At 32.0% G+C, this 25,757-nt stretch overlaps 1 protein-coding gene across 1 annotated transcript; it reads right to left on the bottom strand.

Annotated features, from left to right (window-relative positions):
- Nucleotides 1–867: 867 nt before the first annotated feature.
- On the bottom strand, nucleotides 868–19,017 carry LOC123265027. Its single transcript, XM_044728607.1, has 5 exons — nucleotides 18,783–19,017; nucleotides 2,258–2,604; nucleotides 1,903–2,130; nucleotides 1,753–1,829; nucleotides 868–1,149 (listed from the first exon to the last, which is right to left on the bottom strand). The coding sequence occupies exons 2-4, from the start codon at nucleotides 2,508–2,510 to the stop codon at nucleotides 1,759–1,761; spliced, it is 552 nt and encodes a 183-aa protein (XP_044584542.1). The 5' UTR covers nucleotides 2,511–2,604; nucleotides 18,783–19,017; the 3' UTR covers nucleotides 868–1,149; nucleotides 1,753–1,758.
- Nucleotides 19,018–25,757: the final 6,740 nt, after the last annotated feature.

Genomic DNA, 25,757 nt, shown 5'->3' with positions numbered 1-25,757 from the left:
TATAAAAATTAATTTAATAAAATTTCAATTACAATTCAAATTTCTTTAATTTTGAATAATTTTTAATAGTTATTAACTTTCAATTATTTTAGTAATAACTTTTTGACAGCTGATAGTAATTGAAAGATAAGATTTATATCGTAGAGAACACATTATATTTTTTTTTCTCAAGCTATCTCTTTTTTTTATCTTTATTTGTTATTTTTGATGGCAAAAATATCTGACTTACCGTACAATAATTTATTATCCTTCGTTTACAGCGCTGATGATCATCATTAGGATTATTAATATATATATATATATATATATATATATATATATATATATATATATATATATATATATATATATATATATATATATATATATATATATATATATATATATACACATACTAATACTTACACATCAAAATTATTAATTAATTAAGTATGGAAGAATTGTTGGAATAAAAAATCTCAAGCCTAATTTAAATGAAAATTTATTTTGAATATATATATATATATATATATATATATATATATATATATAAATAAGAAAAAAAAAAAAAAAAAAAAAACAACAAGTTCATCTTTATTGACAAAGATGTACCTTCGCGTCCGAGCACGACTTCACCACTGTACTGCATTCACCTGCAATGTCAATTTTGCAGTGGCTTATTTGGGAAATCTCGGTTAAACCCAGCCAAGTACACGGAAAAAAGTAAACTGTAATAAATAATAGTCAAGTTGTAATAAGTAATGATCAACTTTCTTATTAAAAAAAAGTTTGCACGCCAAATTAATAAAAAATTTGATTTATAAATAAAAAATACTTGAATATAAATATTTTTAAGAAAAATTACTTGAAATTAAGGTCGAAAAGTTATAAAAAATGCAGCAATACTAAAAAAAATTAGGTGTAAAAATTTTGCAGTTACTGTGTTTTAAAATTGGGCAGCCGCCGTCTTCTTTCAAACCTTCCAGTATTGCATTGCTCACAAGTTACTACATGTCCACACGGTCGATATCTGGTTCCTCTTCTTCACCTATCCCCATCCTTTTTAAGACAACTCCTTTATTTTTACACGCTTTTTTTTATTATTAGCTTCACTTGTATGTCAGTATGTCAGTATGTCAGTATGTAACTCTCCGTGGGTAATTTGCGTGCCTGAATATTTTTGATAATCAACAAATAATAGTTTAAAAAAACTAAAAAATCACGCTTTTATAAATAAACCAAACTAAAAAGTAAAAAATAAATAATTGTTTAAAAAAACTAAAAACACGCTTTTTATAGAAAACCAAACTAAAAAATAGAAAATAAATTTTAATAAATTTAAATTAAGAATAGTGTTAAAAATTTCAATAAATATAAATTAATAATAGTGTAAATAAAAAAAATGTATTTTATTTTTAAAAAAGCGTGGGGTGCTTCTTAAGATATTATCAAAATGATAATCACTCTACTCATATCTGTCAATAAAATATTTATAACTATTGACACCATGCACCCCACGCTTTTTTTAAAATAAAATACATTTTTTTTATTTACACTATTATTAATTTATATTTATTGAAATTTTTAACACTATTCTTAATTTAAATTTATTAAAATTTATTTTCTATTTTTTAGTTTGGTTTTCTATAAAAAGCGTGTTTTTAGTTTTTTTAAACTATTATTTATTAGCACTTCTTTTCAATCACTTGTATTAATAATAAAAATGAAAATAATAATAATAATTATCAATTATGTTCTACATAGATTTTATACTTGAGCTTATTGTAGATCCATGACGTCAACTTCCAGAAAAACCAGCAGATTAGCGTAATTGTTGTCGTCAGAATTGCCTGTAATAAAATATAATTTATTCATTTTTATTTTCATATTTTTGAAGGAATTATCAATTATTTTGTAATTTACCTTCTACATCAAAATAACGATTTGATCGAAATGCATTCGAAACATTGCTAATACAGGCAAAGAAGTTTACAAAATCTAATGTTCCTGCTTTGTACAATTCCCAAATTTTTTTTATTTTTGATTCTCGATAAATTTCTTCGGGCACTTGACGTTGTCTTGTTATATCTTCTCCATCTTCTAATGATGCTGATTCAATTCGTGTTATTGCCTGAAGATTAGTGAGTATTTTTGAAAATCCAAAGTTATACTACATTTTTTCACGTGGAATATTTATAAATATTCCATCATTATATCAATTATACATTGTTTAAAATATTGATGCATTAAGTAATGGAATTGATTTCTTTACTTGTACCTGTAAATTTCCATATTGATGGATGAATTCCAAACCGGGAATTTGCTTTTTTATTATAACTCTCGGTGAAGTTGTTTGTTCCATTGTCCAAATTCATGATGCTCCACATAGTAGGTGGCGTTCTAACGATCCATTCATCATCAAAATACACAATGAACGGATGAAGTCTATTTTTTATATCTTCAGGAATGGCGTTTAACAACCAATGATATGCGCGTGTGATATCAATTGCTGGTAAAAAAGCTAATCCCATGAACTTCCGTATAATTATTTGGCCATACTTCCATGTTCTTATAGCATTAAATAGCTTATCTTTTTTAATCTTTTTTTAATCTTTTCATCAGCGCCTGTGTATATAAAATTAGTACAAAAAATTTATCGTAAGTTATAAGCTCATTCTTACTGTATCTAAATTGTTTCAATTATAACTACAAATAATTTAGTTTAAACCATGTTCAGTTTTAAAAAATAAGTTTATATACGAATAGCAACTGTTATATACACGGAAAAAAAATCCTATGAAAAATTACTATAGTAACATCGTAATCCAGGACTAGACTTTCAGTATCTCGATTTTTACGATGCTGCCGTCTACAGAATACAATTTGAATTATTGAAAATTACGATGTTATTTAGTAAATTTTTTTTCCGTAAGAGCAAGTGAATAAGGACGCATACTATATGTTTTAATAAAAGAGAGACAGAGTCTAGTAGTTTGCGACGCCACCACCGAAAGATGACCAACTACTGTATCGAGGGTCTTATTATGTGACTGAACAGAAACTTTAGATATTCCCTCCGATAGCATGAGGGGATAAACCTTGGACTTGAGGCGGAGAGGACACCGGGTTCGATTCCTGGATGATGCAGAATTATTTTTTCGGTGACCTAAACCTCTTTTTAATTTGAGTGATAGAAATTTACGATGTTGCATCGTATAAATTACGATGTTTGAGTTCTGGTCCGGCACTGCAATGTCCTATACTAAAAATTACGATGTTTTCATTGTAATTTTTCGTACAATTTTCTTTCCGTGTACTAATGGCATTACCATTATATAGAAATAAAATTTTTAAAATAGCTTAAATTTTAGGCCGCTAGACCACTGGGTCTCCTTAAACTACAGTAGAATATAGCCTTTGCGTTTAAAGTATGCAAAGAAGAAATAGATTATTTGGTGATTGAAATTGAAGGTAGATTTTATAATGCAAACTGCAATAAAACTTGTGTTTTTGAAAAATGGTTGACGAATAATTTTTTCAATACTTTAGAAAAAAAAAAGACATTACATAATATGTCGATACTCCCTGATATTATCATAATTTCAGAATCATTCAAATTTACATGAACTCATAGTCAAGTCAATTAAATTGAAAATAACTGAGAAACTTTCTAAATGGTTATACAGTAGCACCTCGATAACTCGAACTCCAAGAGAGAGGCAAAAAAATTCGAGTTATAGAGGATTTCGTAGAACTGGTACCTATAAAGGTTGTAATAAATAAAATTTTGAACTACAAAGGCATTTAATTCAAGTCACGTCAACATTATTTATTTCAATATAATGTATGAAATTTATGTTATAAAATTTATTAATTTAAATATATACCTTCAATTTGCGATAAGGAAAAACACACCGATAGAAGGATTTGTTTATAGTTAAAAATATTTGTTAATATTTAACAAATCATTTATTAGAGACCACTTTTTAGTATTAAACAAATATTTCTTAGTATTTAAAAAGATTTATTAATATTTAATAAATTAATATCAGATTTATTAAATACAAACAAATCATTTTAAATACTAAGAAATATTTGTTCGATACTAAAAAATGGTCCCTAATAAATGATTTGTTAATAATTAACAAATATTGTTTAATACAAATAAATCCTTCTATCAGTGCATAAATGTACAAGATGACATCATCAAAATTTCTTACTTCGACATACCGAGTCTTTCTTTGGAACTTCGAGGTATAGAGTCTAAATTTAGATGAATAATACTTCATGGGTGGAATATATTGTTCGAGTTATAACTCTTGACTCTATAATTATAGAGTCAAGAAAGTTCGAAATATCGCGTATTATGGGTCTGAACGGAAGGGAATCGCATTTTTCTTCAACTTACTGAGGGGTACGATTTAACGAGGTTCGAGTTATCGAGGTTCTACTGTATTTGTATATATACATGGGGCATTCCATGCCAAATCGACCACTTTTAAACCCGACCCTTTTCGATTTTTCTGAAATTTTGGTATCTTTCTCTACCCTATTGAAAATAATTTTCAGAATTTTTTCAAATTTTTTTACCCAACCAAAAAAAAGTTACGAGTTATTCAAAAAAGACAGCTTTTTTTTTTTAAATAACCATAACTTTTTTAAAAATGAACTTATTGGGATCATTTTTTTTTAATTTTTGTTTTTAAATGTACTTTTCAGAAAAAAAATGTAAATAATAATTCGCATTCATATTTAACGTTTTTTTTGAAAATTTTGGAAAAAAACGAAAATTTCGGGATGATTGACATTTTTGATTTTCGATTTTTTTTTTTTATAAAAAACTTCAGTATTTTTTGCGAATGTCCTGAAATTTTCAAAGTGGTATTTTTTTTCTTTCTATTTTTTTTTTTTAGAAATGAAAAAAAAAATTTTTTTTTAATGTTTGTTTTTCGTTATACCACTCTGAAAATTTTTTAGCAGATTTAGAAAACTTTAAAATCCAAGAAAAAAAAATAAAAACTAAAATTAAAAGTGACAATCATCGATAAGATTTGATTATTTTCCAATAAAGTTAGATAAAAATTAAGAGAAGCATTGAATTATTTTTTCGTATTCTTATCCCAAAACTAGATGCAAAAACAAAAAAATGAAATTGTTATTTGGCCCATTTTAGAGCAACGCATGAACTTTCAAAAAGTTTAGGGCAGTTAATTTAAAACAAAATTTGTTTGAATTTATTTTCATTCACACAGTAGATAAAAACATTTTTATTGAATGATTTTTAAACAGTTGACTTCTACAGAATGTGACTTTATTTTTTGACACGTTTAAATAATTTACATATTCTATATGTTACGTCCCCACCTGCATTCGCAGATGTCTCTATAGTAAATACGCGCGCTAATTCAAAACTCTAATAATTATACTATAATTTCATAAATATTCTTATTTTATAAATAATAATGTAAAATGATAAGTAAAGAATTCCAAATGTTAAATATTAAATACTAAAATATTAGAAATAGAAAATGATAAGAAAAGTGAAACTCAGCCAACACCTGAGTAAACAGAATATTTTTAAGTTCACATTAACATTTTCTCTCGAAGAATGTTAATAGAAAAACTAGAATGATTCATTGTAAGACAACTAGCGTTGAGTACACAAGGTATTCGAGAACATTCGAGGAATGTTCTAAATAAACAAACGATAACGAACGCTCGCGTGTCCTGGACTCTGGAGTTGAGTCAGCGTGCGTCATCCGAGTGGGCCTCGGAAACGCCACGCACATCAACTCAGGAGAACAGGACGTTCGGGGCCCGATACGCAACCCTACTCTTCCCAGGGCGCGGCCCTTGGACGAGGACATATAAGCAGGGTGCACGGGTAGTTCGGGGCTCTTCTTAATCTTAAAGTTACGCACTTAAGACTCTTCATAATTTATACTTGTCGTGAGACTATTAATTCCGGTTACGAAATACCATTACGTACTTCACGGCAGTTGTCAAATCATATTAATTAAACGTGTATTTTAAATAGTTAAATAAAGCTATTTGTTAATTAAATTCACCGAAGTTAGTTATTTCGGAGTTAATTCGAGAACCTCTACTTACGACTCTGGAGGTCGTAACATCTTTATCTCCAGCTCTAGTTGTTCTACCGGCTACCTACAAACCTGTGAGGAAACCGGGACGTAACAACTAATAATATAAATAAATTGGTGGCAGCGGACGGATTCGAACACGCTCCGAAGAAACTGGCGAAAATTTTTTTTTCCTTTACGGAAAAATTAACTCAACATCATCCAGAGATCTCCATCGAAAACGTCACAAAAATCAGAACATTTTTCTTCTCAAACGAGTGAGTAAACTACAAAAGTGAAAACAAGTGCTTATAAAACGACTCTAAAATTAACAAATTTTTTAAATACACTTAATTCAAAAATTAATTAAACAGTGATTTTATTCCAAAAACGTAAAAATTTTTTTTTGGAATTAAAAAGAAGAGCAGTTCAAAATTAAAAATCAAAAATTTAACAAAATTTTTAATAAATTAACAAAATTTTTTATCGTAAACACATAAAAACGATAAAACAAAAATTAAATAAAAAAAAGTGCAACAAAATACATCGAAGATAAAACATCAAGAAGAAGCCATCAACATCGCAGTGCAGCCCAGACCTAGGACAACACCGACAGCCAACGCCCAAGGACAGAATAGATAAGCCGACAACCATCAGCCCGGTCAAAAACGAGAACTTCAAAATATAATTACTCCTAAGTAGTAAGTCATTTATTTTTCTGAATATTTGTTTCTCGTCAACCCAAAAATATTATTGTTTTTTTTACAATCTCGATTATCGCTCAAATTTTTTTTCTTTTTTTCTCTCGTAAAATTTTCTTTTTATTATTAAATTTCCACAATGACTAACGGCACCGAAGCTATGGAAACGACTATAGCAGAAACTACGGGTAAAATACAGGCCCTAGAACAACAAATTCAAGAATTATTAACAGAGAGAGAGGAAATGAAAAATAGTTTTGAACAAAATTGTCAACGATTAATTAATGATAGTATAAAAACTCTTCAAAATGATTTAAACGCACAAAATCAAACACAACAAAGAGCTAACCCTCAAATTTTCGGTACCCCAAATCTAAATAAATTTGACTATTTTCTTAAGACTATCCCCGAATTCGACGGATCGACAATTCCAGTAGAATCATTCACGAAAGTATGTACTGACGCAAAAGCTTATATTCGCGAAGTAGACGAAAAAGTATTAGTTAGATTATTAATCTCAAAATGTAAAGGCGGACCTTTAGTTCGACTATTAAATGCAGAAATAAATACAGTAGATCAATTAATTACATTCTTAAATTTGAATTATCGTCGTAGCAAACAAGTTTCTGTTTGGCTAAACGAATTTAACCAATTTAAACAGAAGCCTAACGAACGTGTTATGGACTTTCATTTTAGAGTAGATGAACATTTGAGAAAAACATTAGCAGAAATAGATGATTCAACAGGTATAAACAAAAATGAAAAGAAAATATTAGCTTCAGAAATGGCAATCCAAACCTTTTAGCCGGATTGTTCCCACAAATAGCAATATACCTGCGTCAAGCAGAGTACGTAGACCTTCAGACCGCTGCTAAAGCAGCATCAGATACGGAAAAGACATTAGAGTCAATGAGTAATATAAATAACATGTTTAAAACTTTTAACAATACAGACTGTCACGCAATACAAAATAACCAAACTACAGATCAAACAAACAATCCACAAAATAATAAACAAAATGCCCAAACAAATTCAAACGGGACAAATAAATATTGCGATTTTTGTAAGAGAAATAATCATAATAGAGGAGATTGTAGATATTTAAAGAGCGAAAATTCTAAAAATAATAATAATAATAATAATTACAACAGAAATAACAAAAATAATAACCATAACAGAAATAATAATAAAACAATTCTAGTTCCAACGGTAATTACTATAAAAATAAAAGTAATAATAATAATAATAGTAGTCAAACGCAATGTGATTACTGTAAAAATTTCGGGCACGTAGAAAAAGAATGTCGTAAGAGAAGTTATGACCTAGGTAAACAAGCTGGACTTCAAGCGGCACAGGGAAACGGACAAACGTTTTCCCCTCCAGGCACATCAGGGGGAAACGCGTTACCCCAGCAGTGCCAGAACCAAAATTAAAAATAAGAAAGCCTTCAAAAACATATTTCGTAGGCGCAATGTCATCGGATTACAAGCCTACATCCATAATGATTAAATCAAAAGATATAATTTCAAGTTACGGAAAAATTTTATTAGATACTGGGTGTAATTTAAATTTAATCAAATATAGCGAAGTCAAAAATAAAAATTTAATCGATGATTCATTTTGTTACAATTTAAACGGAGTTTCAGAAGCAATTACACTCGGTAGAACACAAATTCAAATTTTTAATAAAAACACATATTTTCATGTAATCTCAGATGATTTTCCTTTAGATTACACAGGCATAATCGGTATGGAATTTTTACGCGAACAAGGCGGCATAATCGATTTGGTTCAAAAATACAGTAACTTTCACAAAATTAAATAATTTAGAAATCTCATTAACAGAAGAACAGTATATTGTCTTAAAACCTAGAACTAAAACAGCAATGTTTGTTCGAGTAGATAACAATCTTAGTGAAGGATACGTGCCTCGTATAGATTTAGGTGACGGTATTTTTGCTGGAGAAGCAATAGTTAGTAATCGTAATGGTATAGCTCATTTGTATGCAATAAATACTCTTAGTAAAAGTGTCAAAGTAAAAGTGCCAATAATCTCCTTGTATCCTTTTGAAACAAGCGAAGAAGGTAGCACTTCCTTACCGCAAGATGAAACAGATCAACAAGATAATAAAAGTACCAGGGCCCGGGAAAATCGCGTTGATAATGTATTAAGTCTCTTGCGTTTAGAACATTTGAATGATGAAGAGCGTAAAGAAATAATTTCATTAATCGAAAAATATGCTGACCTCTTTAGCATTCCGGGAGAAAATTTGCAAGCAACATCAGTAGCTTCACATATCATACCTACTAAAGACGATATACCGGTAAATACTAGACAATATAGGCATCCTCCTTCACATAGAGAGGAAATCGAAAGACAAATTACTGAACTTCTGTCAATGGATGTTATCGAACCATCTACCTCTCCATACAATTCACCTTTATTTATCATACCTAAGAAAAAAGATTCTCAAGGCAGAATAAAATACAGACTAGTAATTGACTATCGTAAATTAAATGAGAAAACTATTGGCGATGCATATCCATTGCCCCTAATTAATGATATACTTGATCAATTAGGCGGTGCAATTTATTTTTCAATTTTCGACTTAAAATCAGGTTTTTATCAAATAAAAGTAGATGAAAAAGATAAACATAAAACAGCATTTACAACTCCTCGTGGTCATTATCACTTTAACAGAATGCCATTTGGACTTAAAAATGCACCTGCAACATTTCAAAGATTAATGGATTTAGTATTACGCGGTTTACAAGGCGTAGATTTATTTGTTTATTTAGATGATATAGTTATTTATGCTCGTTCTCTCGAAGAGCACACTTCTAAATTCGAAAGACTAGCAGAACGTTTACGTAAAGCTAACTTAAGTTTTCAACCCGATAAATGCGAATTTCTAAGAAAAGAAGTCATTTACTTAGGTCATCTCATTTCTGCCGACGGTGTCAAACCTGACCCCGAGAAAATTAGAGCAATTAAAGAATACAAAAGACCCATTAGTACCACACAAGTAAGAGAATTTCTCGGACTTGCTGGTTATTATCGACGTTTCATAAAAGATTTTGCAAAAATAGCTAAGCCATTATCGGATCTTACAAGTAAAAACGCAAAATTTATCTGGACTCCTGAACACCAGGAAGTTTTCGAAACTTTACGCGATAAACTGTGTACAGCTCCAATACTGCAATATCCAGATTTTTCAAAACCTTTTATTTTAACGACCGATGCATCTAACTACGCAGTTGGTGCAATTCTCTCTCAGGGTAAAATAGGTGAAGATAAAATAGTAGCAGCAGCCTCTCGTGTACTAAATAAACACGAGAAAAATTACTCTACAACAGAAAAAGAGATGGTTGCAGCTCTATTCGGTATGAAAACTTTTAGGCCTTATATTTACGGTAAAGAATTCACTCTCGTTACTGACCACAGACCTTTAGTGTGGGTAAACTCTATGAATGACCCAACATCTCGTGTAATGAGATGGCGAGAGCGTCTTAAAGAATTCGAATATACTGTATTATACAAAGCAGGTAAGAAAAATACAAATGCCGACGCCTTGTCTCGTAATCCGTTAACAGAAAAACGCGAAGCCTATCCAATAAAATTTAAATGGCGACCCACGGGCAAACCGGGAATCGCGAGACTCAGAACAACCGATACATCAGGTTCTGAGATCAAAATTACAAAGAAACCGAAAGTGGCTATCCACTCAGAAACAAATAATTCGGACAAAAATTCAAAAATAAATTCAAAAACTAAAAATAAATTTTCAAAAATCGTTACTAATTCAGTGCACGGGATTAGCAATACGAATTCAAAAATTTCACCTGATGAAAGCACTCAGGCGGCGGGGTTAAGCGACTCAGTCGAAAGGACCTCATTTACTGGCAAAAAGAACCAGGAGGCTAATAAAATCGCGATTTTACCTGATGAAAGCACTCAGGCGGCGAGATCAAACGACCCAGTCGAAAGGCAAAAATCTGACAAAAAGATTCAGATAGCTAATGCGTTCGTTCATAAAAATTCAAATAAAAATTCTAAACCTGAAACAGATATTCAGGCGGTTGAGCCATGCGCCTCAGTCGAAATACCTTTAGAAATACGCGATGAAAATAGGAGTAGCTACCCTATAAATCAACGGTCATTTTCAAAGGGATCAAATAAAGTTAGGATTAGTGAAAACTCCGACCAAAACGAAAAACGGTTTATTTCACACCCTATCGATAAATCAAATAACAAAAACAAAAACATAAATCCAAAATTAAATTTAGCATATACGGATAACAAAATGAATTCAGACAAAAATAAAAATTCATCAAATAATAATAATCAAAACGATAAATCAAATAATGATTCAAAATCATCAAATACAGAAAATAAATTTAGCATGGTAGGTAATGTAAGCAATTTACCTGACTATTCTGATGAATCATCATCATCAGTATCGGGTAATGTAATTGACGCACTAACGTTAAGAAAGAAACTCATTAGAAATAATGAAGTTTTATTATCAGACGAAGAATCAGACATGACTGACTTCGACTTATCATACATAAATAAAGATTCAAATAAATCTTCAAATAAAAATAATTCACAAGAACAGAATCCATTATCCAAAAATCCTCAAACACAAAAATCCAAAAACACAAAAATCACAGAACCTACATTACCACCTACAGAAAACACAGATATACCAACGACATCTACACAATTTACTCCAAACGTAAATACAAAAATTAAAAATAATAAATTCAAAAATAGATTTATTCCTCTTCAATATAAGAGAACACAAAAGTTCGCGGATTTTACACCGTCTCCAATATTTCGTACGCGTAAAAGAATTAATAAAAATATTAGTAAAACGACGTTTAGAATTATCGATACTTCAGATGACGAATCAAATACTGAAGAATCAGAAATCGTAGAATCTAAAATATATTCAAATAATTCAAACGATATAAGTTCAGAATCTCCTATAGAAACAATTCCAATTTCTCAAAGAACACCGAATAAATTAGTTAAACGTAAAGTAGAAGATATGGGAGGCGCCATACCGTGGTCCTCAGACGCAGGTGGCGATCACCCGCAACATATAACAGTTAAAGCTATTATTAATAATAATAATGACAATAATATGTCTACAGAAGACATACAAGAAATTTCAAACGCGACACAGTCAATGACAGTAGATCCATCTGTTGAACAATTACCTTTAACGCTTATTAAACAGACAGAAAATAAAATAACAGACAAACAAATAGACTTTAACAAAGACGATAGAAAAGAGATAGTTCAAACGGTAAAGACTAATGATCCTCCGCCGTTACGCAGGTCAACGAGACAGAGAAAACCGAAAACATGTACATGTGGATCAGACAACACAAACACACATACACACATACATAAACATACACCAAAAATAATACAGACTCTTTCAAAGAAAATTCAAAATAAACAATTTAACAATAAAATTACAAAAAGACAAAAAAACATCAAATTACCAGACATAATGGTAACGTTAAAAGCACTCAAAAATAATAATAACGGTAATTCAAATACAAATAAAATTCAGAAAACAAAAAGAAAATTATCAACAATAGCTGAAAATAATATCGCTAAAAACATAAATCCTTTAATCCCACTAAATTCCAAAAAAGATTCAAATTCACAAAAAACGAGCCAAGCTCAAAATCAAATAAATTTCGATCGTATCGACGTACAAACAGAACCCGAAAATCCTAATTTACCCATTCCAGATACAGAAAATCCCGAAAAAGAAAATACAACATTAAACGAAACTCAAAACAATTCCAATCGAACAATAAACGCTTCATACATAGACGATTCCGACGATGACAGACAAAATGACGATAATAGTAACCGAATAAATTCGCAACAATTAGATCCTCATACAAAAAAGACTAATAATATAAATAATGCAGTAGCATTGGGTGGTGAAATTAGCAATGATCAACCTAATGGCAGCGATAATGATCGATCTAGTGATGACAACAACGATCAACTTAGTGACGATAATAACGCTCGACCTATAGACAACGACAACGATCCGCCTGACGACAATAATGACGATTCACCCGAAGATGATAATGATTCGGATGATAATTCAACAGACTCAGATTTTTCGAATATTTCAGACGATTTTAGTAACGAAAATATATTAGAAACAAAAGATAATTTAGAAATGCAGAAAAATAGTTATTTATGTTTTATAAATGCAGACGGTACAGTACATAGCGATATCGGTAAGAAACTTATAGAATTGGGATATTTAAATAAATTAAAGCCAAATAGTACATATAAATTGGGTGATATAATTAAAATGGGTACTTCTAGAAAAAAGGTAATCGCTTTAGTAACACAAAGTAATAACAAAGATAATCCGACAGAATTAGACTATTTAAAATCTTTCAAAAATCTAAAGACTTATCTACTAAATAATAATATTAAAACAATTAGCGTTTCACAAGGTCGAAGTAACTTAAATGAAACCGTTTGGTCTAAAATAAAAAGTATTATCACTAAAATTTTTGCAGGAACAGAAATTAAATTCACAATTTGTAGAGATTTAATTATAATTCCTCCGGTGGAAGACAGATATAAAATCATGTTAGAAAATCATGAAACTCCAATGGCAGGTCATAAAGGAGTGACAAAGACATACAATAGAATTAGACAGAGATATTTTTGGGATAATATAAAAATCCAAGTAGAAGACTTTGTACGCAAATGCATAAGTTGTCAGAAAAAGAAATTAGTAAGAATAAAAACAAAACAGCCGATGATAATTACAGATACATCAGCACAAATTTGGGATAAATTAGCATTAGATATAGTAGTTCCGAATAAAACGTCAGCAAATGGTTATTCTTATATTCTAACCATGCAGGACGATCTTTCAAAATTTTGTTTCGCGATACCATTAGTAACAATGACTGCTAAAGATATTGCAGAAGCCTTAGTAGAACATTTTATATGTAAATTCGGATGTCCAAAAGTTATTTTAACCGATCAAGGTCAAGCTTTTATAGGAAAAGTTATGACTTGTTTAGCAAAAACATTTAAAATTAAACAAATAAAAACAACCGCGTTTAGACCACAAGCAAACGGTGGTTTAGAACGAAGTCATCAAGTTCTAACAGATTATATCAAACATTACACAACTAAAAATGATTGGGACCGATGGTTACCACAAGCGACATTAGCATATAATACTAGTGTACACGAAGGTACAAAATTTACACCTTATAAATTAGTGTTTGGAAAAGAAGCTCGTTTACCATCAGAATTCTCTTATCTAGACGACATACCTACGTACGCTGACTATGTCAAAAATCACGCAACGAGACTGTTAGAAACTCAAAAAGAAGCTAGAGAAAATCTAGAAAAAGCAAAACAAAAATCAAAAATTAGATATGATAAAAATATACATCCAATAAATTTTAAAATAGGTCAAAACATTTATTTAGTCAAAAATCAAAAGACAGGCAAATTTGATGATAATTATTTAGGTCCATATAAAATTACCGAAATATTCCCAGATAAAAATGATATTGAAATAGAAATAACACAGGGAAAAAGAAAAATAGTCCATTGTGACAGAGCAAAAATAGCACATTAATAAAAACGCGATAATTAGTGCAATTAGTAAAGAAGAAATTACCATAGATACATTTCTCTTACAGGTAACAATGGACAGGGTCAAAGTTTTGACAATCTTATTGATGCTAGCCACAACAACAAGTGCATTCATTGCATATGATTGCGGCGCGGCAGCGACAAATTTTACTACATTATCATTAGTCAACATAAAAGAATGCGAAAAAGCCCCACCACCGAAAATACATCCCCATTCAGGTGATGCGCAAATAGAGTAAAAACAACACTAACTACAGAAACCAATGCATAACATTATGCGCAGTAACCACCCCACTCTTACGCACAAATTTTAACGCTTCCCTCAAATAAAATTTTTTATGACAAAAAGGAAAAAACAAATAATAAATAATTTTTTTTATATATATACAAAAATATTAAATAAACAATGAAATATCGAACATAAAGTTAATTAATAGCAAAGAGCGATTAATTTAACAAATCATATAACGCATAAAAAGCGAAACTTTTTTTATCTGAAAATCGCAACAAATCATTTTTTTTTCCCTATTATTTTTTTTATGTAAAAATTACAGCATACATACAGGAACACACTTACGTGAATGAATATTTCTTAAATTTAACGATAAAAATTAAAAAAAAAAAAAAATTGACAACTACAAACACGTGGTGACAAATTTTTTTTCCTTCTCTCAAGAACCCTTTCCTTTTCGAATACATAAATAAAAATTTTTTTTAAACATACACAAAATACCAAAATCAATTTAGAAACAATTATTTTTCATATCTTCTCGTCTCTCTCGTTATCATCAAGAAATTTTTTTTCTCTTCTTTCTATTCGCTCCCTAAAGATACAGGAAAGTAAAGAAAAATAAACGATAAATCGGAAATTATAAATTCAAGATATAAACAAAAATAACTATAAAACAATAATAAGTACATGTAAAACAGAAAATATGACGAGAAACAAATTTTTTTCAGAAAAATAAAAACTAACTCTCTTTCAGGAAACAAAAAAATAAAGACAGTAATCAGATAAATAAATAACAAACGTTAACCTTAACATTAATAGTAATCACGAATAAATAAAAGGGAACATATAAAATATTTTATAACAATTTTCATAAATATATGCATAAAATTTTTTTTTCTAATTTAGCAGTAGACGTCTCGACTAATAGCTTAAGTGATAAAAAAAAGATAAAACATAAGTACGTTTATTTCCTTTCCGAAAATAAGGAGATTAGGACCTTTGAGAGGCCCAAAGATATCCAAAGTAAAATTATACATTTAATCACTAAAATAAATATGTAATGATAAAATTAGAAGCATTAAGTAAAAAGAGTATTACTACTAAAATTCCGGTAAAGCGTAAAATAAATTTTAAACAGACAAATACTTAGAGAGAAAAATAAGTACGTAGTGAGCAATTCGATGTTACAAAAATAAACGTAAAATAATTACAAAACTCGATAACTACTTTACCATTTAAAGAAAATTAAGAAAGATTTACAAAAGAATCCCATGACAGGTAAAATAGTTATTACGAAATCAGTAGAGTAACTCTTGACTCACAGGGACGCGAGTCTACCGGGAGAGGGCAAACTTCTGAAAAACTTTTTTTTCGGAGGTAAACCTTGACTCACAGGGACGCGAGTCTACTGGGAGAGGGCAAACTCCTGAAAAATTTTTTTTTTCGGAAGTAAACCTTGACTCACAGGGACGCGAGTCTACTGGGAGAGGGCAAACTCCTGAAAAATTTTTTTTTCGGAAGTAAACCTTGACACACGGGGACGCGAGTCTACTGGGAGAGGGCAAACACCTGAAAAATTTTTTTTAGGACAATGCATAACGCGCGAAATAATTTTCAATTATTTATAGTAGATATTACATTCAACACCCCCTAAGTAACAAGCGGGACGCTTGTCTAGAGGGAGGGTCGTGTTACGTCCCCACCTGCATTCGCAGATGTCTCTATAGTAAATACGCGCGCTAATTCAAAACTCTAATAATTATACTATAATTTCATAAATATTCTTATTTTATAAATAATAATGTAAAATGATAAGTAAAGAATTCCAAATGTTAAATATTAAATACTAAAATATTAGAAATAGAAAATGATAAGAAAAGTGAAACTCAGCCAACACCTGAGTAAACAGAAGATTTTTAAGTTCACATTAACATTTTCTCTCGAAGAATGTTAATAGAAAAACTAGAATGATTCATTGTAAGACAACTAGCGTTGAGTACACAAGGTATTCGAGAACATTCGAGGAATGTTCTAAATAAACAAACGATAACGAACGCTCGCGTGTCCTGGACTCTGGAGTTGAGTCAGCGTGCGTCATCCGAGTGGGCCTCGGAAACGCCACGCACATCAACTCAGGAGAACAGGACGTTCGGGGCCCGATACGCAACCCTACTCTTCCCAGGGCGCGGCCCTTGGACGAGGACATATAAGCAGGGTGCACGGGTAGTTCGGGGCTCTTCTTAATCTTAAAGTTACGCACTTAAGACTCTTCATAATTTATACTTGTCGTGAGACTATTAATTCCGGTTACGAAATACCATTACGTACTTCACGGCAGTTGTCAAATCATATTAATTAAACGTGTATTTTAAATAGTTAAATAAAGCTATTTGTTAATTAAATTCACCGAAGTTAGTTATTTCGGAGTTAATTCGAGAACCTCTACTTACGACTCTGGAGGTCGTAACATCTTTATCTCCAGCTCTAGTTGTTCTACCGGCTACCTACAAACCTGTGAGGAAACCGGGACGTAACATATATAACAACCATTTCAGACCGAACAACTATTTCATTTTTTTGTTTTTGCATGTAGTTTTGAAAAAAAAAAATACGAAAAAAAAATTCAATGCTTCTTTTAATTTTTTATCTAACTTTATTGGAAAATAATCAAATCTTATCAATTATTGTCACTTTTAATCTTAGTTTTTATTTATTTTTCTCGGATTTTAAAGTTTTCTAAATCTGCTAAAAAATTTTCAGAATGGTATAACGAAAAACAAACATTAAAAAAAATTTTTTTTTTCATTTCTAAATAAAAAATAGAAAGAAAAAAAATACCACTTTGAAAATTTCAGGACATTCGCAGAAAATACTGAAGTTTTTTATAAAAAAAAAAAATCGACAATCAAAAATGTCAATCATCCCGAAATTTTCGTTTTTTTCCAAAATTTTCAAAAAAAACGTTAAATATGAATGCGAATTATTATTTAAATTTTTTTTCTGAAAAGTACATTTAAAAACAAAAATTAAAAAAAAAATGATCCCAATAAGTTTATTTTTAAAAAAGTTATGGTTATTTAAAAAAAAATGCTGTCTTTTTTGAATAACTCGTAACTTTTTTTTGGTTGGGTAAAAAAATTTGAAAAAATTCTGAAAATTATTTTCAATAGGGTAGAGAAAGATACCAAAATTTCAGAAAAATCGAAAAGGGTCGGGTTCAAAAGTGGTCGATTTGGCATGGAATGCCCCATATATAACGTAGCGTTTGTTTGGCTTGATATCACTTAATTTCTCGTTAGGAATACTTTCATCAGTACTAACATTGAAATGCCCAAAAAAATTTTTTCAACTACCCGCTCAGAAAATCAATGATTTTCGATAAATCGGGAAGTTATTGGTTTTACCGCGTTTTAGAAAAATGTGTGTGTGTGTGTGTGTGTGTGTGTGTGTGTGTGTGTAAACCTCTTATAACTTCTGAACGGCTTGACCGATTTGATCGCAGTTGGTGACATTCGAAAGGGCTTCGCCATACTTAGATTTCCTGTAAGTTGGAATCAATTCGGACCAGTAGATTTCGAGAAATTGCAAAAAAAAGTTGTTTTCTTTAGTTTTTTCCAAATATCTCCGAATTGGCTGAACCGATCGACCTCAAAAATTGAGAAGCTCTCAACCTTGAAAACCCGCATCGATCGCCACCAAGTGTGTCAGAATCGGTTGATGCGTTCGTGAGACATCGTTGTCGAAAAAAATTGAAAAAAGTGTTTTTTTGTAATAACTCCGAAATATTTCATAAGATCAATTTTTTTGTTCTAAATTTTTTATAGAACTCAAAAAACTACATCGATTGCCGCCAACCGTGTGAAAATCGTTTCATTCATTCAAAAGTTATTGCGGTTTGAAAATTCAAAAAATAGTGTTTTATTAAACATCTACCAAACTTTTGAGCTCGGAGAGCTCAAAATGATACAAAAATTATATTTTTGAGCTCGAAGAGCTCAAAAACGTTATAAGTGCAATTTTGAGCGCTTAAGTATGAAATTAGCGGGAAGTTGCAGGAATGGCCTTTAGGGTCAACCGTTTTCCTAATTTTTTATTTTCAAATAAATAGTTGAACTTACTTGGCAAAAATGAAAGAAGCAACCATTATGATGCGCTTCCGGGTATATTACTCTTACTGCAGCTTTTAAACCCGATTCAAAGTCGGTCATTACATTATCAGGAACAATATGGGAGGCCACTTGAGTTTTAAAAAATTGCAAACCAGTCCGATACGCAGCAGCTGTTTTCGATTGCATAAGCATCCAATACACCGGTAAAGCCTTCATACAAAATAAAAAAAAAAACATTATTATTATTTTATTATTGATGATTATGACGGTAAACAGCAATTTTAATGAAATAATGAACATTTTTTATAATTTCAGATTATTATAACATCGCGTTACAGATGCCATAAGGGCGTATAAAACTCATACGCTCTTATGGCATCCAGGAACCATAAGGGCGTATAATAAAAATTCTGTTTTCTTTCTAAGTCCAAAAAAATTTTTAGTTTGAAGAAAAATTTTTTTTTGTATTTCTCGACGTTTCAGGTAAAAATAAGTTGATTCCCAAAAAAAAATTTTTTATACGCCCTTATGGCTTTTCACCAGGACCTTTTGCCGGTATACGCCTTTATGGTATCTGGAACGCGATATATAAGCATTAAAATATATATTATTTACTAAGAGGTTGGCAATAGCCTAATCGGCTCGGTACCTGCATTTCGAAAGAGTGGGGCCAGGGTTCGATTTCGGCGCGCACCAATATTTTTCAATGATTATAAACTAAGATTATAACACAGGTCAACAAAAAAAATATTTTTTTTGGGTTTCTGTTCTCTTGCTTAAATTCTGATTCTAGACACTGAAAAACACTTAAATATTCATATTTAGTTCATAAAGTTTGCTTTGATCTAATTTATGACGATAAGTATGATTTAATTCATTTCATGAACAAAAGATGGCAGCACTTTGATTAACCCGAAAGTAAACTGTATTATTATTTGTAAGAGGCACAGTAGTGAATGTTAACTTGTTTATTACAGCTGTAACAACTATATTTGTGTATGACTCAGTTGGAAAATGGCATCAAAACAGTGTAAAAATGATGTTGATTCATTTTGTTTTATTTGCGGTGAATTTATTAAAGTTAGAAGTAAAAAATTCGCTTTATTAACAAATTTAAAACTTTGCGAAGCCTATGAAGCCTATTTTAACCTGTAAATCAGTAATCAAAATGAAAATTGGGTGCCTCACTTCGCCTGCGTTAGTTGTAAAAATACTTTAGAAGGTAAAAAATCAAAATTTAAGATTTTTAAAATTGTCGAGCAAATTTTAATTACACCCGTTGTAATTTTGTTATTTCTAGCTTGGTATCGAGGAGAAAATCGACACATGAAGTTTGCGATGCCAAGGATTTGGAGGGAACCTAGTGATCACGTCCATGACTGTTATTTTTGTATGGTTAATCCAAGTAAGCGTCGATCTGGTAAAAATGCAGAAAAGATTTTTTATCCTGATCTTCCTTCAACATCATCTCCGATACCTCACGACGAAAATTTGCCTGTGCCGGCACGTTCAGAATTAGATGGCTTTGAAGTTCAAGCGTCACAAAGTTCAACAGGATCCAGTGCACTACTAACCAACACTGATGGTAGTGATTTCATGACAAAATCGCAAAGTTTTGGGCCACATTTTATTAGCTCAAGTGAATTTAATGATTTAGTACGAGACCTGAACTTATCCAAGAATAAAGCAGAGATTCTAGGTTCACGACTGAAGCAATGGAACTTGCTTGAAGATGGTGTAAAAATAACTGATCAAAGAGAGCGCCATAAAACTTTTTCATGTTTTTTTACAAAAGAAGCCGGTATTTGTTACTGCAACAACGTGACTGATTTGTTTAATGAAATCGGAATACCATTTGTAGCATCTGACTGGCGGCTTTTTATCGATAGCTCTTCAAAAAGCTTAAAAGCAGTTCTGCTCCACAATGGAAACGAATTGCCTAGTCTTCCTCTAGCACACTCTGTATTGTTAAAAGAAAGCTATGATAGTGTGAAAATCATACTAGAAAAATTAAAATACACAGAATACCAATGGCCAGTGATCGGTGATTTTAAAATGGTTGGTTTCTTGATGGGAATGCAAGGTGGATATACTAAATACCCATGTCACCTTTGTTTATGGGACAGCAGAGCTGACTCAGTTCATTATCAATAGCGTAAATGGCCTGATCGCGTCGAATTTCAGATTGGGAAACATAACCTAAAGTTGGAACCAATCGTAAAGCCTCAAAGCATATTAATGCCACCGTTACATATAAAATTAGGGCTAATGAAGCAATTCGTAAAAGCTCTGGATCCAAGCTCTAAAGCTTTCGAATATTTAAGGGGATTTTTTCCCAAATTATCTGAAGCTAAAGTTAAAGGAGGTATTTTCGTTGGACCGCAAATAAAACAAATAATGAAGAGTGATGACTTTACGAAGCTTCTCAATGCTCGTGAAAAACCAGCCTGGGAAAGTTTTAAAGCAGTAGTTGATGGATTTCTTGGAAATCATAGAGCTATTAACTATGCAGAATTGATTGAAAAAATGCTTGAAAGCTTTAAAGTTATGGGCTGCAGAATGTCTCATAAACTTCATATGCTACATTCTCATCTGGACGAATTTAAAGACAACATGGGGGCCTACTCCGAGGAACAAGGAGAACGTTTTCACCAAGATGTGATGGACTTTGAACGGCGATATCAAGGGCAGTACAACGAGAATATGATGGGAGATTACATTTGGGGCTTAGTACGAGAGAGCTCATACGAGCATAAAAGAAATACGAAAAATATTCACTTTTAGACATTAATTTCTTGTTATTTTACATCTATATATCATTGTTTATCACAAATCTTGAATAAAAAAGACTCTTCTATCTAAAAAAATGTTTTCTAATTATAATTTACAGTGGAAGTGTAGAAAAAACATAAAAATCAATCATTTTCGCCGAAAAATTGAAAAATTGTCCTAGTTTCTACAAAAGCAAACTTTAATCGGAAAAAAAATTTTTTTCCTTATTTTTGTGGTAGGAGAAACCAAAATTTAACATGTAGAAGTTAGACCCAAAAATCGTGTTGACCGGTGTTATGTGCGTTACATTGCCAGCCTCTGTATCGGTCGGGTTTTCTGTAGTTTTCCCATATAGCTATGGAGGTAAAATGTCATTATAGAAGTACCTCCCCTGATAGCCAAGTTGGTCGCAACTGTCTGTTGATTTACTGCCGCAACTTGTCACCAAGTTGGCAGCAAGTCCTGGAAATAACTCGGTTGGTATCGAATTGTTCACCAAGTTGTCAGCAAAAACTGCTTTTGAAACTTTTTTCACACCAAGTTGACGACAAGTTTCTCAAGAAATTGGGCGACAAGTTGCGGCAGTAAGTTGGTCTTTTTTTTCTCAGAAACTTGTAGCCAACTAGATGCCAACAGTTACAAATTCGGAACTTGACCGCAAGTTGTAGCTAAGTTGGTGGCAACTATCTGACACCAATTTTGTTGGTCTGAAACTCTGGCTATCAGGGTCCATACTATTTAAGGCCGTAATGCAAATGCAGGTACTGATTATAACGCGTAAGTCAGCCACAGTCGCAGCACATGTGTCGGGCATGAAAAATCCCGACATGCAGAGGGGTGGGCACGAAAAAAGAGGTTGAGAGTTATAATGCCGGGGTTGAGAGATCATAATGTGGAGAAAAAAGTGGAGAGACAATGATTCTCCACCCTCCCTTGTAACATACTCTACAGTGATACAAGTAAAACCATCCTTAATTATAACCTCAATTATATTATTTACTATAATGTTATACTATAATATATTATTCTACATTATAATATATTATAGCATGAAGAACCAATTTTTCAGCCGTTCATCTTCCCATACAAAGTTGCCAATACTCAACGATTTCCGTTCATTGGCCAAGGCACGGCTACAAATGCTCGGCCAAGTATCAGCGTTTTGTATCGGCCTAGCCTCGGTAAACCATCGGCTTTAATGTTCGGCCAAGCATTGGCGATTTGTACTGGCCTAGTCTAGGTAAGCCATCGGCTACCGTACGATATTTATTATAATATAATGGTATGTGATTTAATTATCAGCCATTGCTTGGCCGATGCTCTGGCTAATTGTTTATTACACTTGAAAACAATTAATACGTATTAGTCATTACTATGTTGTATTATTGTTTTCAATTTTTTTTAAATTAACGTTTAACCAAATTATAAACTAAGATGTACTAGAAATTAGTAAATTAATTTTTAAAAAATATCTTAAGAGACTTTTTTAGGAGAAAACTCCAATTTAAATTATTAACAATGTTTTTGTTTATAAATATTATATTGATCATTTATTAGTTTTTAATAAACATTTTTATTATTCAACAAGCTCTATTAAGATTAAATCAACATTTGTTCTCACTAAAATAGATTTAATAAGTTAATAAATATTTTTTTGGCGAACTTTTTCGATTAATTTTTACATTGCCCAATCAGTTAAGCCTCTTACTTTTAGTATTAAAAAAAAATATTTTAGTAAGAAACTAATGATTTTTAATAAATGATTTATTTACTTACAAATAGATTTATGAATATATATATATATATATATATATATATATATATATATATATATATATATATATATATATATATATATATATAAGCAACTTTTTTTTTCTTTGTTATCGATAAACTTGAAAACTACTGGATCGATCGGCATGAGACTATGACCATTCAACGCGGAATTAATTGTAGAAGGTTTTAGGCTATTCATTTTTGAATTCCATCAACTTTTTACCATTTTTTTTCAAATTTATGTGGATAGTCATTTGTTTCTGCTACGAAAACAAATGAACATCACTTCTTCTTCATATTCGAGCGCACAAGGACCGGCAAAATGTCTAACTTCACTTCAATGCTTATAAACGCGTTTCCACACACCCTCCCACGCATTCACCCACCCACTCCCACACATCCACCCACGCACTCCCACGCATCCACCCACGCATCCTCCCACGCATCCACCTACGCACTCCCACGCATCTACCTACGCATCCACAAGGTTGTGACATGAATTATTAGACCGTTGTCTATAGCAACGGTTTTGTTAATTCATTTTTAGGTTATGTAAATATGGCATTCATTTATGCTACTATCTTTTGTTTAAAAATTATTCATCTTTCAAAGGTTATGTAAAGATGTCATTTATTTACGCTATCTTTTGTTTCAAAACAAAAAAGATTCTGTGTGTCATTTAATCGATTGTGTTTTGTTTAGTATTTATTGGTTATGATACGTTTAGTATTTGTTAGTTAGTTGAATGAAGAAGAGGGCCTCCAACTTATGAAAGTTAGTATAATTAATATATTCACGTTGATTATATATTTTATTTTAATAAAGTATATTTGTTATTGGTGACTTCATGGATTTTTTAATTTATTAAAAATTTTTTATATGCATTCACAGAATCCCATCATGCCAAAAAAAAAGTTGCAACTAGGCCGATCTACAACTATTGCAAAAAGAATGAGGCTAATTCGATTACGAGGATCCGTTGATGAGACAATAGTAGAAAATTATCTCCATAATCAAGACAATATCGAAATCAATGGTATCAATCCTAACGATGCTAATATTGATACAAGTGACATTCGTAATAATAATAATAATAATAATAATAATAATAATAATAATAATAATAATAATAATAATAATAATAATAATAATAGCGGTGCTTGCTACGTGGCCTCCAAGCGGCGCATCGCGGGAAACGCAGACCATAACACCAGGTCTGTAGGCGAACGACGTAGCCGATGCAGTGGGCCAACTACCCACTGCATTGAAATACTGAGTTACAACAAGGCGTAATCTCAGAAGTGCTCCCCACAACCGGTCCTTTTCGGATGAGGACCATTCATCAGGTGGGAGGAGCACGCCGGACCCGATGAACGATGACGACCCTGGCGCTTTAAGGACTTTCTTTAAGTGGACGGAGGAACTACGAGTCGACCTCTTGGTGTGCTACCAACGTAGCGAGCCGGGGGTGAGCGGTTATATGGCCCGGATGCACACTCTTTGGAGTGATATGCATCCGGAGCTAGAGCATTTTACGCCTAAACACCTGCGTAATTATGCCGCTTATCTTCGGCGTAATAGAAGATCGCTTGTGCCGGATAGAAGGCAGTCTAATAGACTTTCCTTTCCGGCGCAATTACACCAAGAGCGACGCCGTTCCTCCTTGGATGACAACAATCCCTTTATAGGACGGCAAGTAAGTATATCTAAAAAGATAACTTACTCCCAACAACAGCTAGAAGCGGTAAATGAAGATCTCCGTGCAAACATCCTGGAGGATTCCACCCTGCTCACTGTGAGCCAGGTTGTGTATGGTGCAGCAGTTTCGGCTTTTCCGAGAGAGAGACATTGTCTCTCGATCGAGGCAAGGTTGAGACAGCGCATCTCACAACTTGGACTCAAAATTGACAGATCCCGGAAACAGGTCTCCCGCATTCAGTGTGTGATTGAGTTTGAAACAACTCAAAGAGCATACACGCCCCGAATTCGGCGCATTGCTGCTGAACTTCGGTGGCGTCATCACACACTGAATAAGAGTACTCTTCTTGTCATCAAGGAAGAGTCTCTCAATAAATTGCGGGCTCTAGTGACTGCCAAAAAGTCACTAGAGAAAAGGCTGAAGCGGTTGGTCGACAACTCGTTGTTTCGATCCAGCCCTTCACGCTTTCTGACACCAAAGACCGATGTTACCGGGAATTATCCAACACCTGAGCGGGTGGAAGCTTTTTGGACTGAGTTGTATGGAGATCAACCAAACGTGAACGCCAATACTCCAGCTCTGCACGACTTTAAAGCATTCTGTCGGGAACACCGTAGACAGAATGCTGATGAAGAGAGCCCTGCAGTCAGTGTGAATGAAGTTCGTTCAGCTCTAAATGGCAGCAAAATTGGGCTGCCCCGGGACCAGATGGCATAAATGTCTTTTGGTGGAAGAAG

This window comes from Cotesia glomerata, linkage group LG5 (genome assembly GCF_020080835.1).
Source record: "Cotesia glomerata isolate CgM1 linkage group LG5, MPM_Cglom_v2.3, whole genome shotgun sequence".
NCBI lineage: Eukaryota > Metazoa > Arthropoda > Insecta > Hymenoptera > Braconidae > Cotesia > Cotesia glomerata.
The sequence above is the reverse complement of the archived record's forward strand: the minus strand, read 5'-3'. Positions and strand labels throughout refer to the sequence as shown.